This window comes from Oncorhynchus tshawytscha, linkage group LG33, assembly GCF_018296145.1.
Source record: "Oncorhynchus tshawytscha isolate Ot180627B linkage group LG33, Otsh_v2.0, whole genome shotgun sequence".
NCBI classification, from domain to species: domain Eukaryota; kingdom Metazoa; phylum Chordata; class Actinopteri; order Salmoniformes; family Salmonidae; genus Oncorhynchus; species Oncorhynchus tshawytscha.
The window spans coordinates 4,638,204-4,652,404 of record NC_056461.1 but is presented as its reverse complement, the minus strand read 5'-3'; the positions used below and the strand labels follow the sequence as shown (position 1 = coordinate 4,652,404).

Genomic DNA, 14,201 nt, shown 5'->3' with positions numbered 1-14,201 from the left:
GATGGCACGACAACATGTTTTCCTCCTGATGAGGCTGAAAAGATTGGGCGTGGGCCATAAGATCCTCAAAACGTTCTACAGCTGCACCATTGAGAGCATCTTGACTGGCTGCAACACCGCTTGGTATGGCAACTGCTTGGCATCCGACCGCAAGGTGCTACAAGGTGTAGTGTGTACAACCCAATACATCACTGGGGCCGAGCTCCCTGCCATCCAGGACCTCTATCTCAAGCGGGGTCAGAGGAAGTCCCTAAAAATTGTTAAAGACTCCAGCCACCCAAGTCATAGACTGTTCTCTCTACTACCGAACGGCAAGCGATACCGATGCACTAAGTCTGGAACCAACAGGACCCTATAAACAGCTTCTATCCCCAAGCAATAAGACTGCTAAATAGTTAACCAATAGCTACCCAGAGTATCTGCATTGACATTTTTGAATAAACTATTTTGACTCATCACATATGCTGCTGTTACTGTTTATTATCTATCCTGTTGTCTAGTCACTTAATCCCTACTTATATGTAGATAGCTACCCCCCTGTTCATTCTCTGTTTCATTCTCTCAGTCTCTCTCCTTATCTGAAGAGTGATAACAGCGGGAAGTGTAAGTGTATCTCAGTAGGTGTAACAGTGGGAAGTGTAAGTGTATCTCAGTAGGTGTAACAGTGGGAAGTGTAAGTGTATCTCAGTAGGTGTAACAGTGGGAAGTGTATCTCAGTAGGTGTAACAGTGGGAAGTGTATCTCAGTAGGTGTAACAGTGGGAAGTGTATCTCAGTAGGTGTAACAGTGGGAAGTGTATCTCAGTAGGTGTAACAGTGGGAAGTGTATCTCAGTAGGTGTAACAGTGGAGTGTATCTCAGTAGGTGTAACAGTGGGAAGTGTATCTCAGTAGGTGTAACAGTGGGAAGTGTATCTCAGTAGGTGTAACAGTGGGAAGTGTATCTCAGTAGGTGTAACAGTGGGAAGTGTATCTCAGTAGGTGTAACAGTGGGAAGTGTATCTCAGTAGGTGTAACAGTGGGAAGTGTATCTCAGTAGGTGTAACAGTGGGAAGTGTATCTCAGTAGGTGTAACAGTGGGAAGTGTATCTCAGTAGGTGTAACAGTGGGAAGTGTATCTCAGTAGGTGTAACAGTGGGAAGTGTATCTCAGTAGGTGTAACAGTGGGAAGTGTATCTCAGTAGGTGTAACAGTGGGAAGTGTATCTCAGTAGGTGTAACAGTGGGAAGTGTATCTTAGTAGGTGTAACAGTGGGAAGTGTATCTCAGTAGGTGTAACAGTGGGAAGTGTATCTCAGTAGGTGTAACAGTGGGAAGTGTATCTCAGTAGGTGTAACAGTGGGAAGTGTATCTCAGTAGGTGTAACAGTGGGAAGTGTATCTCAGTAGGTGTAACAGTGGGAAGTGTATCTCAGTAGGTCAACCCAGAACCTGTTCCTGCAGGATACACACAAACACACAAACAGCAGTCTACAGAGAGTGGATGTGTGTAGGTCAGCCTCCTCAGCCCAGAGAGGAAGATCAATGTGTTTGCTGGAGTGACAGAGAGACGGAGAGAGAAGTAAAGAGCCTAAAATACTCAGAAGAAGAGGGATGGAAGGAGAGAGAGAGAGAGAGAGAGAGAGAGAGAGAGAGAGAGAGAGAGAGAGAGAAGGGAGTGGGAGGAAGCAAAACATGAGAAATAGAAAATAGGTGAGGGAATGGGGGAGGGGGGAGAGAGAGAGAATAAGAGACTGAAAGAGAGTCAGATGAAGAGAGACAAAGAGACCATCACACACCTTTGTCAGTCCTGGTGATGAGGAGATCCTGAGGCTCTAGAACATGCATCTGCTTCACCACCATGGTCTTATCAAACACCTGCACTGGGGGCAGGACCTGGGCGTCTACCAACACAACACATTGGTCTATTGGTCATTCCCTATGCAGCGCTCAGGATCTTACTAACTATTGATGAAAACACTGACTGATGTCGTTGCTGCAATAATAAAAACATTGCCTGAAATAGTAGGCTGAATTAAATGATTTCGGTTTATTGAACACTAAGAAGTTGTAGCACTGAATGGGGAGAATTGACCGTGTTACACTCACCTGGGTTTGAAAGAAGTGGATCAACAGCTGAAATATAGGGAAAGTATAATGTTAAGAGATTAATTTTATGATGACATCAATGCTGACTGAATCATTGACATTCAAGTGATAATTGAATAATGCACATGACAGTTATAATAAAATAGTCCACTAATTATAAAGTGCATTTCATTCTATAACCTCAGTGTGTGTGTATATGTGCGTGATGACCTCACCATCTATCATCATGACCCCTGCTGCTTCCGTGGCGACCAACAGAGACTGACCCCAGGAGTCAGCACACACTGTCTCATAGGAAAACGTACTGCAGAACGACTGGGACTCCCAAGGCTGCAGCACACAAACACACACAAAAAGGACATCACAGCATAACCACAAACACGTAGTTACCAGTATATCAACTGGCGTCTACATTATGTTACAATGCATGCTACAACAGAATATATCACACAGTTAGTAAATATGTTATTATGGCATGGTGATCCACCAAACCTCAGTGAGAAAAAAGTAGTGCATGGTAAAGGTTGCCAAGGAAACAGGGCTCGGTTTATGGTAGGAATGGGAGTTAAGATCTAGAGTCAAGTTCGGGACAGGATCAACAGTCCACAGGAACGGGCAGTACAGGAATAGTTCAAAACAGAGTTTTTTGGGGTGGAAGTGTGTCACTTGTACAGCATTTCATAAAATCAACAACTGTGTAGGTTAAGCCTAATATACACTACATGACCAAAAGTATGTGGACCTCGCTATGTGCACGGGGACAGTGTCATGCTGAAACAAACTGTTGCCACAAAGTTGGAAGCACAGAATAATCTATAATGTTATTGTATGCTGTAGTGTTACGATTTCCCTTCACTGGAGCTAAGGGGCCTAGCCCAAACCAAACAGCCCCAGACCACTGTTCCTCCACCACCAAACTTTACAGTTGGCACGATGGTGAAGCGTGATTTATCACTCCAGAGAACGCATTTCCACTGCTCCTGAGTCCAATGGCGGCGAGCTTTACACCACTCCAGCCGATGCTTGGCATTGCGCATGGTGATCTTAGGCTTGTGTGCGGCTGACGTTGCTTCCAGAGGCAGTTTGTAACCATGTAATGAGTGTTGCAAATGAGGACATGGGTTTCGTGCTTCAGCACTCGGCTGTCCCGTTCTGTGAGCTTGTGTGGCCTACCATTTCGTGGCTGAGTCATTGTTGCTCATAGACATTTCCACTTCACAATAACAGCACTTACAGTTGACTGGGTTAGCTCTAGCAGGGCAGAAATTTGACAAACAGACTTCTTGGAAAGGTGACATCCTATGATGGTGCCACGTTGAAAGAGACTGAGCTCTTCAGTAAGGCCATTCTACTGCCAACGTTTGTCTATGGAGATTGCATGGCTGTGTGCTCAATTTTATACAACGGGTGTAGCTGAAATAGCCGAATCCACTAATTTGATGGTGTGTTCACATACTTTTCTACGTCAGTAGGCTAAATGATGAAGCCTCCAATAGATGAATTGCAATGTCTTGTTGCAGCCAAGGATCCATCACTAACATTAGAGCCAAGGAAAGAGCGGTGTTTTAGAAACATTTAATTGAGTTGTCTTTGAAAACGTAGGAACCGAGTACACAGCTTGTAAAAAAATTGTGCGGTTTAAACAAATAGGCTACCATCCGGAGAGCGGGACAAGCGGGCTGAAGCGACATAGCTGCTCTACTCCCAAAAACTTTACGGTCAAGCCCAATTGTTCACGTTTTCAACTAAACCTGCGGTGAAGAATGAAATAAAAATAGATTGACTTATGCAGTAGCCTACTGTTGTACAAAAAAATGTTTTATGTTCATGTTGTTAATGATCCAAGAGCTCAGTTAATCCGTAGCATTGTGACAATGATCTTAGGGCTATTGGCAAACACAATGTAAGTCATTAAATTTATGTACCCCTAATTGCACCAAATACATCTGTTTATCCTACAGCTAATGTAAGCAGTAATCATGAGCCTATAAACCAGAGTTACACTGAGGCGGTGTGCAATAGTAGGAAGACCACTTTATGCAGCTCACCCTGCGCTCCAATGTAAATAACATGAGTAAATCTACCTCTGATGAGCTTCCCAGTAAAGCATCAAAAACAATCAAGCAAATCAGAAAAGTGCTAAAAAATGGCCTATATTAACATATGTAGCCTAAGAAACAAGGTCCAAACAAGGTCCATGAAGTCAATAACTTTGTAACATATTCTGACATTCATTTCTATGAAACTCACTTAGATAATACCTTTGCAATACATGGTTATAACATCTACCGAAAAGACAGAAATGCTAACGGAGCGGGCCGGGCGCAGTGCACGGATTGGTTGCGCCCTGTGCTAAGAAGCAGTGCGGCTTGGTTGGGTTGTGTTTCGGAGGACGCATGGCTCTCGACCTTCGTCTCTCCCAAGCCCGTACGGGAGTTGTAGCGTTGAGACAAGATAGTAACTACTAACAATTGGATATTGCCACTCCTATTTACCAAATCTTCAATTTAAACCTACTAGAGAACGGGTGCCCTCAGGCCTGGAGGGAAGCTAAAGTCATTCCGCTACCTAGTAAAGCCTCCTTTACTGGCTCAAATAGCCGACCAAACAGCCTGTTGCCAACCCTTAGTAAACTTCTGGAAAAAATTGTGTTTGACCAGATACAATACTATTTCACAGTAAACAAATTGACAACAGAATTTCAGCATGCTTACAGGGAAGGACACGCAACAAGCACAGTACTTACACAAATGACTGATGATTGGCTGAGAGGAATTGATGATAAAATGATTGTGGGGGATATCTTGTTAGACTTCAGTGAAGCTTTTGACATTACTGATCATAGTCTGCTGCTGGAAAAACATGTGTTATGGTTTTACACCCCCTGCTATAATGTGGATAAAGAGTAACTTGTCTAACGGGACACAGCGTGTGTCCTTTAATGGAAGCCTGTATAATCAAGTTAGAATCAGGAATTTCCCAGGGTAGCTGTTTAGGCCCCTTGCTTTTTCAATTTTTACTAACATGCCACTGACTGAGTAAATCCAGAGTTTCTATGTATGTGGATGACTCAACACTATACACGTCAGCTACTACAGCGACTGAAATGACTGCAACACTTAACAAAGAGCTGCAGTTAGTTTCAGAGTGGGTGGTAAGGAATAAGTTAACCCTAAATATTTCTAACACTAAAAGCATTGTATTTGGAACAAAACACTCACTAAACCCTAAACCTCAACCAAATCTTGTAATAAATCATGTTGAAATTGAGCAAGTTGAGATGACTAAACTGCTTGGAGTAACCCTAGACTGCAAACTGTCACGGTCAAAACATATTGATGCTGTAGTAGCTAAGATGGGGAGAAGTCTGTCTATAATAAAGAGATGCTCTGTCTTCTTAACATTATCGACAAGGCAGGTTCTACAGGCACTGAGCTGTCTGTCTAAACTACTGGCACACAGCTCGGACACCCATGCATACCCCACAAGACATGCCACAAGAGGTCTCTTCACAGTCCCCAAGTCCAGAACAGACTATGGGAGGCACACAGTCCCACATAGAGCCATGACTACATGGAACTCTATTCCACATCAAGTAACTGATGCAAGCAGTAAAATTAGATTTAAAAAACAGATGAAAAAACACACAGCGGGGACTGTGAAGCAACACAAACATACACGATAACATACATACATAAACATGGATTTAGTACTGTAGAGATGTGGTAGTGGTGGAGTATGGGCCTGAGGGCACACAGTGTGTTGTAGAGATGTGGTAGTGGTGGAGTATGGGCCTGAGGGCACACAGTGTGTTGTAGAGATGTGGTAGTGGTGGAGTAGGGGCCTGAGGGCACACAGTGTGTTGTAGAGATGTGGTAGTGGTGGAGTATGGGCCTGAGGGCACAGTGTGTTGTAGAGATGTGGTAGTGGTGGAGTATGGGCCTGAGGGCACACAGTGTGTTGTAGAGATGTGGTAGTGGTGGAGTAGGGGCCTGAGGGCACACAGTGTGTTGTAGATATGTGGTAGTGGTGGAGTAGGGGCCTGAGGGCACACAGTGTGTTGTAGATATGTGGTAGTGGTGGAGTAGGGGCCTGAGGGCACGCAGTGTGTTGTAGATATGTGGTAGTGGTGGAGTAGGGGCCTGAGGGCACACAGTGTGTTGTAGATATGTGGTAGTGGTGGAGTAGGGGCCTGAGGGCACACAGTGTGTTGTAGAGATGTGGTAGTGGTGAGTAGGGGCCTGAGGGCACACAGTGTGTTGTAGAGATGTGGTAGTGGTGGAGTAGGGGCCTGAGGGCACACAGTGTGTTGTAGAGATGTGGTAGTGGTGGAGTAGGGGCCTGAGGGCACACAGTGTGTTGTAGAGATGTGGTAGTGGTGGAGTAGGGGCCTGAGGGCACACAGTGTGTTGTAGAGATGTGGTAGTGGTGGAGTAGGGGCCTGAGGACACACAGTGTGTTGTAGAGATGTGGTAGTGGTGGAGTAGGGGCCTGAGGGCACGCAGTGTGTTGTAGATATGTGGTAGTGGTGGAGTAGGGGCCTGAGGGCCACAGTGTGTTGTAGATATGTGGTAGTGGTGGAGTAGGGGCCTGAGGGCACACAGTGTGTTGTAGATATGTGGTAGTGGTGGAGTAGGGGCCCGAGGGCACACAGTGTGTTGTAGATATGTGGTAGTGGTGGAGTAGGGGCCCGAGGGCACGCAGTGTGTTGTAGATATGTGGTAGTGGTGGAGTAGGGGCCTGAGGGCACGCAGTGTGTTGTAGATATGTGGTAGTGGTGGAGTAGGGGCCTGAGGGCACACAGTGTGTTGTAGATATGTGGTAGTGGTGGAGTAGGGGCCTGAGGGCACACAGTGTGTTGTAGATATGTGGTAGTGGTGGAGTAGGGGCCTGAGGGCACACAGTGTGTTGTGGATATGTGGTAGTGGTGGAGTAGGGGCCTGAGGGCACACAGTGTGTTGTAGATATGTGGTAGTGGTAGAGTAGGGGCCCGAGGGCACACAGTGTGTTGTAGATATGTGGTAGTGGTAGAGTAGGGGCCTGAGGGCACACAGTGTGTTGTAGATATGTGGTAGTGGTAGAGTAGGGGCCTGAGGGCACACAGTGTGTTGTAGATATGTGGTAGTGGTGGAGTAGGGGCCTGAGGGCACACAGTGTGTTGTAGAGATGTGGTAGTGGTGGAGTAGGGGCCTGAGGGCACACAGTGTGTTGTAGATATGTGGTAGTGGTAGAGTAGGGGCCCGAGGGCACACAGTGTGTTGTAGATATGTGGTAGTGGTAGAGTAGGGGCCTGAGGGCACACAGTGTGTTGTAGATATGTGGTAGTGGTAGAGTAGGGGCCCGAGGGCACACAGTGTGTTGTAGATATGTGGTAGTGGTGGAGTAGGGGCCTGAGGGCACACAGTGTGTTGTAGATATGTGGTAGTGGTGGAGTAGGGGCCTGAGGGCACACAGTGTGTTGTAGAGATGTGGTAGTGGTGGAGTAGGGGCCCGAGGGCACACAGTGTGTTGTAGATATGTGGTAGTGGTGGAGTAGGGGCCTGAGGGCACACAGTGTGTTGTAGATATGTGGTAGTGGTGGAGTAGGGGCCTGAGGGCACACAGTGTGTTGTAGATATGTGGTAGTGGTGGAGTAGGGGCCTGAGGGCACACAGTGTGTTGTAGATATGTGGTAGTGGTGGAGTAGGGGCCTGAGGGCACACAGTGTGTTGTAGATATGTGGTAGTGGTGGAGTAGGGGCCTGAGGGCACACAGTGTGTTGTAGAGATGTGGTAGTGGTGGAGTAGGGGCCTGAGGGCCACAGTGTGTTGTAGAGATGTGGTAGTGGTGGAGTAGGGGCCCGAGGGCACAGTGTGTTGTAGAGATGTGGTAGTGGTAGAGTAGGGGCCCGAGGGCACACAGTGTGTTGTAGAGATGTGGTAGTGGTGGAGGAGGGGCCTGAGGGCACACAGTGTGTTGTAGAGATGTGGTAGTGGTGGAGTAGGGGCCTGAGGGCACACAGTGTGTTGTAGAGATGTGGTAGTGGTGGAGTAGGGGCCTGAGGGCACACAGTGTGTTGTAGATATGTGGTAGTGGTGGAGTAGGGGCCTGAGGGCACACAGTGTGTTGTAGATATGTGGTAGTGGTGGAGGAGGGGCCTGAGGGCACACAGTGTGTTGTAGAGATGTGGTAGTGGTGGAGGAGGGGCCTGAGGGCACACAGTGTGTTGTAGATATGTGGTAGTGGTGGAGTAGGGGCCTGAGGGCACACAGTGTGTTGTAGAGATGTGGTAGTGGTGGAGGAGGGGCCTGAGGGCACACAGTGTGTTGTAGATATGTGGTAGTGGTGGAGTAGGGGCCTGAGGGCACACAGTGTGTTGTAGATATGTGGTAGTGGTGGAGTAGGGGCCTGAGGGCACACAGTGTGTTGTAGATATGTGGTAGTGGTGGAGTAGGGGCCTGAGGGCACACAGTGTGTTGTAGAGATGTGGTAGTGGTGGAGTAGGGGCCTGAGGGCACACAGTGTGTTGTAGAGATGTGGTAGTGGTAGAGTAGGGGCCTGAGGGCACACAGTGTGTTGTAGAGATGTGGTAGTGGTGGAGGAGGGGCCTGAGGGCACACAGTGTGTTGTAGATATGTGGTAGTGGTAGAGTAGGGGCCCGAGGGCACACAGTGTGTTGTAGAGATGTGGTAGTGGTGGAGGGGGGGCCTGAGGGCACACAGTGTGTTGTAGATATGTGGTAGTGGTGGAGTAGGGGCCTGAGGGCACACAGTGTGTTGTAGATATGTGGTAGTGGTGGAGTAGGGGCCTGAGGGCACACAGTGTGTTGTAGATATGTGGTAGTGGTGGAGTAGGGGCCTGAGGGCACACAGTGTGTTGTAGATATGTGGTAGTGGTGGAGTAGGGGCCTGAGGGCACACAGTGTGTTGTAGATATGTGGTAGTGGTGGAATAGGGGCCTGAGGGCCACAGTGTGTTGTAGATATGTGGTAGTGGTGGAGTAGGGGCCTGAGGGCACACAGTGTGTTGTAGATATGTGGTAGTGGTGGAGTAGGGGCCTGAGGGCACACAGTGTGTTGTAGATATGTGGTAGTGGTGGAGTAGGGGCCTGAGGGCACACAGTGTGTTGTAGATATGTGGTAGTGGTGGAGTAGGGGCCTGAGGGCACACAGTGTGTTGTAGATATGTGGTAGTGGTGGAGGAGGGGCCTGAGGGCACACAGTGTGTTGTAGATATGTGGTAGTGGTGGAGGAGGGGCCTGAGGGCACACAGTGTGTTGTAGATATGTGGTAGTGGTGGAGGAGGGGCCTGAGGGCACACAGTGTGTTGTAGATATGTGGTAGTGGTGGAGTAGGGGCCTGAGGGCACACAGTGTGTTGTAGATATGTGGTAGTGGTGGAGTAGGGGCCTGAGGGCACACAGTGTGTTGTAGAGATGTGGTAGTGGTAGAGTAGGGGCCCGAGGGCACACAGTGTGTTGTAGAGATGTGGTAGTGGTGGAGTAGGGGCCCGAGGGCACACAGTGTGTTGTAGAGATGTGGTAGTGGTGGAGGAGGGGCCTGAGGGCACACAGTGTGTTGTAGATATGTGGTAGTGGTGGAGTAGGGGCCCGAGGGCACACAGTGTGTTGTAGAGATGTGGTAGTGGTGGAGGAGGGGCCTGAGGGCACACAGTGTGTTGTAGATATGTGGTAGTGGTGGAGTAGGGGCCTGAGGGCACACAGTGTGTTGTAGATATGTGGTAGTGGTGGAGTAGGGGCCTGAGGGCACACAGTGTGTTGTAGATATGTGGTAGTGGTGGAGTAGGGGCCTGAGGGCACACAGTGTGTTGTAGATATGTGGTAGTGGTGCAGTAGGGGCCTGAGGGCACACAGTGTGTTGTAGATATGTGGTAGTGGTGGAGGAGGGGCTGAGGGCACACAGTGTGTTGTAGATATGTGGTAGTGGTGGAGTAGGGGCCTGAGGGCACACAGTGTGTTGTAGATATGTGGTAGTGGTGGAATAGGGGCCTGAGGGCACACAGTGTGTTGTAGATATGTGGTAGTGGTGGAGTAGGGGCCTGAGGGCACACAGTGTGTTGTAGATATGTGGTAGTGGTGGAGTAGGGGCCTGAGGGCACACAGTGTGTTGTAGATATGTGGTAGTGGTGGAGTAGGGGCCTGAGGGCACACAGTGTGTTGTAGATAGTTGGTAGTGGTGGAGTAGGGGCCTGAGGGCACACAGTGTGTTGTAGATATGTGGTAGTGGTGGAGTAGGGGCCTGAGGGCACACAGTGTGTTGTAGATATGTGGTAGTGGTGGAGTAGGGGCCTGAGGGCACACAGTGTGTTGTAGATATGTGGTAGTGGTGGAGTAGGGGCCTGAGGGCACACAGTGTGTTGTAGATATGTGGTAGTGGTGGAGGAGGGGCCTGAGGGCACACAGTGTGTTGTAGATATGTGGTAGTGGTGAGTAGGGGCCTGAGGGCACACAGTGTGTTGTAGATATGTGGTAGTGGTGGAGTAGGGGCCTGAGGGCACACAGTGTGTTGTAGATATGTGGTAGTGGTGGAGTAGGGGCCTGAGGGCACACAGTGTGTTGTAGATATGTGGTAGTGGTGGAGTAGGGGCCTGAGGGCACGCAGTGTGTTGTAGATATGTGGTAGTGGTGGAGTAGGGGCCTGAGGGCACACAGTGTGTTGTAGATATGTGGTAGTGGTGGAGTAGGGGCCTGAGGGCACACAGTGTGTTGTAGATATGTGGTAGTGGTGGAGTAGGGGCCTGAGGGCACACAGTGTGTTGTAGAGATGTGGTAGTGGTGGAGGAGGGGCCTGAGGGCACACAGTGTGTTGTAGAGATGTGGTAGTGGTGGAGTAGGGGCCTGAGGGCACACAGTGTGTTGTAGAGATGTGGTAGTGGTGGAGTAGGGGCCTGAGGGCACACAGTGTGTTGTAGATATGTGGTAGTGGTGGAGTAGGGGCCTGAGGGCACACATTGTGTTGTAGATATGTGGTAGTGGTGGAGGAGGGCCTGAGGGCACACAGTGTGTTGTAGAGATGTGGTAGTGGTGGAGGAGGGGCCTGAGGGCACACAGTGTGTTGTAGATATGTGGTAGTGGTGGAGTAGGGGCCTGAGGGCACACAGTGTGTTGTAGATATGTGGTAGTGGTGGAGGAGGGGCCTGAGGGCACACAGTGTGTTGTAGATATGTGGTAGTGGTGGAGTAGGGGCCTGAGGGCACACAGTGTGTTGTAGATATGTGGTAGTGGTGGAGTAGGGGCCTGAGGGCACACAGTGTGTTGTAGATATGTGGTAGTGGTGGAGTAGGGGCCTGAGGGCACACAGTGTGTTGTAGATATGTGGTAGTGGTGGAGTAGGGGCCTGAGGGCACACAGTGTGTTGTAGATATGTGGTAGTGGTGGAGTAGGGGCCTGAGGGCACACAGTGTGTTGTAGAGATGTGGTAGTGGTGGAGGAGGGGCCTGAGGGCACACAGTGTGTTGTAGATATGTGGTAGTGGTGGAGTAGGGGCCTGAGGGCACACAGTTTGTTGTAGAGATGTGGTAGTGGTGGAGGAGGGGCCTGGGGGCACACAGTGTGTTGTAGATATGTGGTAGTGGTGGAGTAGGGGCCTGGGGGCACACAGTGTGTTGTAGATATGTGGTAGTGGTGGAGTAGGGGCCTGAGGGCACACAGTGTGTTGTAGATATGTGGTAGTGGTGGAGGAGGGGCCTGAGGGCACACAGTGTGTTGTAGATATGTGGTAGTGGTGGAGTAGGGGCCTGAGGACACACAGTGTGTTGTAGATTCGTGGTAGTGGTGGAATAGGGGCCTGAGGGCCACAGTGTGTTGTAGATATGTGGTAGTGGTGGAGTAGGGGCCTGAGGGCACACAGTGTGTTGTAGATATGTGGTAGTGGTAGAGTAGGGGCCTGAGGGCACACAGTGTGTTGTAGATATGTGGTAGTGGTGGAGTAGGGGCCTGAGGGCACACAGTGTGTTGTAGATATGTGGTAGTGGTGGAGTAGGGGCCTGAGGGCACACAGTGTGTTGTAGATATGTGGTAGTGGTGGAGGAGGGGCCTGAGGGCACACAGTGTGTTGTAGAGATGTGGTAGTGGTGGAGGAGGGGCCTGAGGGCACACAGTGTGTTGTAGATATGTGGTAGTGGTGGAGTAGGGGCCTGAGGGCACACAGTGTGTTGTAGATATGTGGTAGTGGTGGAGTAGGGGCCTGAGGGCACACAGTGTGTTGTAGATATGTGCTAGTGGTGGAGTAGGGGCCTGAGGGCACACAGTGTGTTGTAGAGATGTGGTAGTGGTGGAGTAGGGGCCTGAGGGCACACAGTGTGTTGTAGAGATGTGGTAGTGGTAGAGTAGGGGCCCGAGGGCACACAGTGTGTTGTAGAGATGTGGTAGTGGTGGAGGAGGGGCCTGAGGGCACACAGTGTGTTGTAGATATGTGGTAGTGGTAGAGTAGGGGCCCGAGGGCACACAGTGTGTTGTAGAGATGTGGTAGTGGTGGAGGAGGGGCCTGAGGGCACACAGTGTGTTGTAGATATGTGGTAGTGGTGGAGTAGGGGCCTGAGGGCACACAGTGTGTTGTAGATATGTGGTAGTGGTGGAGTAGGGGCCTGAGGGCACACAGTGTGTTGTAGATATGTGGTAGTGGTGGAGTAGGGGCCTGAGGGCACGCAGTGTGTTGTAGATATGTGGTAGTGGTGCAGTAGGGGCCTGAGGGCACACAGTGTGTTGTAGATAGGTGGTAGTGGTGGAGGAGGGGTCTGAGGGCACACAGTGTGTTGTAGATATGTGGTAGTGGTGGAGTAGGGGCCTGAGGGCACACAGTGTGTTGTAGATATGTGGTAGTGGTGGAATAGGGGCCTGAGGGCCACAGTGTGTTGTAGATATGTGGTAGTGGTGGAGTAGGGGCCTGAGGGCACACAGTGTGTTGTAGATATGTGGTAGTGGTGGAGTAGGGGCCTGAGGGCACACAGTGTGTTGTAGATATGTGGTAGTGGTGGAGTAGGGGCCTGAGGGCCACAGTGTGTTGTAGATATGTTGGTAGTGGTGGAGTAGGGGCCTGAGGGCACACAGTGTGTTGTAGATATGTGGTAGTGGTGAAGTAGGGGCCTGAGGGCACACAGTGTGTTGTAGATATGTGGTAGTGGTGGAGTAGGGGCCTGAGGGCACACAGTGTGTTGTAGATATGTGGTAGTGGTGCAGTAGGGGCCTGAGGACACACAGTGTGTTGTAGATATGTGGTAGTGGTGGAGGAGGGGCCTGAGGGCACACAGTGTGTTGTAGATATGTGGTAGTGGTGCAGTAGGGGCCTGAGGACACACAGTGTGTTGTAGATATGTGGTAGTGGTGGAGTAGGGGCCTGAGGGCACACAGTGTGTTGTAGATATGTGGTAGTGGTGGAGTAGGGGCCTGAGGGCACACAGTGTGTTGTAGATATGTGGTAGTGGTGGAGTAGGGGCCTGAGGGCACACAGTGTGTTGTAGATATGTGGTAGTGGTGGAGTAGGGGCCTGAGGGCACACAGTGTGTTGTAGATATGTGCTAGTGGTGGAGTAGGGGCCTGAGGGCACACAGTGTGTTGTAGATATGTGGTAGTGGTGGAGTAGGGGCCTGAGGGCACACAGTGTGTTGTAGAGATGTGGTAGTGGTAGAGTAGGGGCCTGAGGGCACACAGTGTGTTGTAGAGATGTGGTAGTGGTGGAGGAGGGGCCTGAGGGCACACAGTGTGTTGTAGATATGTGGTAGTGGTGCAGAGTAGGGGCCTGAGGGCACACAGTGTGTTGTAGAGATGTGGTAGTGGTGGAGGAGGGGCCTGAGGGCACACAGTGTGTTGTAGATATGTGGTAGTGGTGGAGTAGGGGCCTGAGGGCACACAGTGTGTTGTAGATATGTGGTAGTGGTGGAGTAGGGGCCTGAGGGCACACAGTGTGTTGTAGATATGTGGTAGTGGTGGAGTAGGGGCCTGAGGGCACGCAGTGTGTTGTAGATATGTGGTAGTGGTGCAGTAGGGGCCTGAGGGCACACAGTGTGTTGTAGATAGGTGGTAGTGGTGGAGGAGGGGTCTGAGGGCACACAGTGTGTTGTAGATATGTGGTAGTGGTGGAGTAGGGGCCTGAGGGCACAGTGTGTTGTAGATATGTGGTAGT

At 50.1% G+C, this 14,201-nt stretch overlaps 1 protein-coding gene across 6 annotated transcripts in view; it reads right to left on the bottom strand.

The window, feature by feature from the left end:
- The window catches only part of LOC112231482 (GTPase-activating Rap/Ran-GAP domain-like protein 3), a 155,329-nt gene that overhangs the window by 31,296 nt on the left and 109,832 nt on the right, over positions 1-14,201 (bottom strand). For all 6 annotated transcript variants that reach the window (XM_042311751.1, XM_042311754.1, XM_042311752.1 and 3 more), the window contains exons 18-20: positions 2,300-2,414; positions 2,085-2,111; positions 1,775-1,879 (exon numbers count right to left, since the gene is read on the bottom strand). In XM_042311751.1, coding sequence (XP_042167685.1) covers positions 1,775-1,879; positions 2,085-2,111; positions 2,300-2,414 — 247 coding nt within the window. The remainder of the gene's footprint in view (positions 1-1,774; positions 1,880-2,084; positions 2,112-2,299; positions 2,415-14,201) is intronic.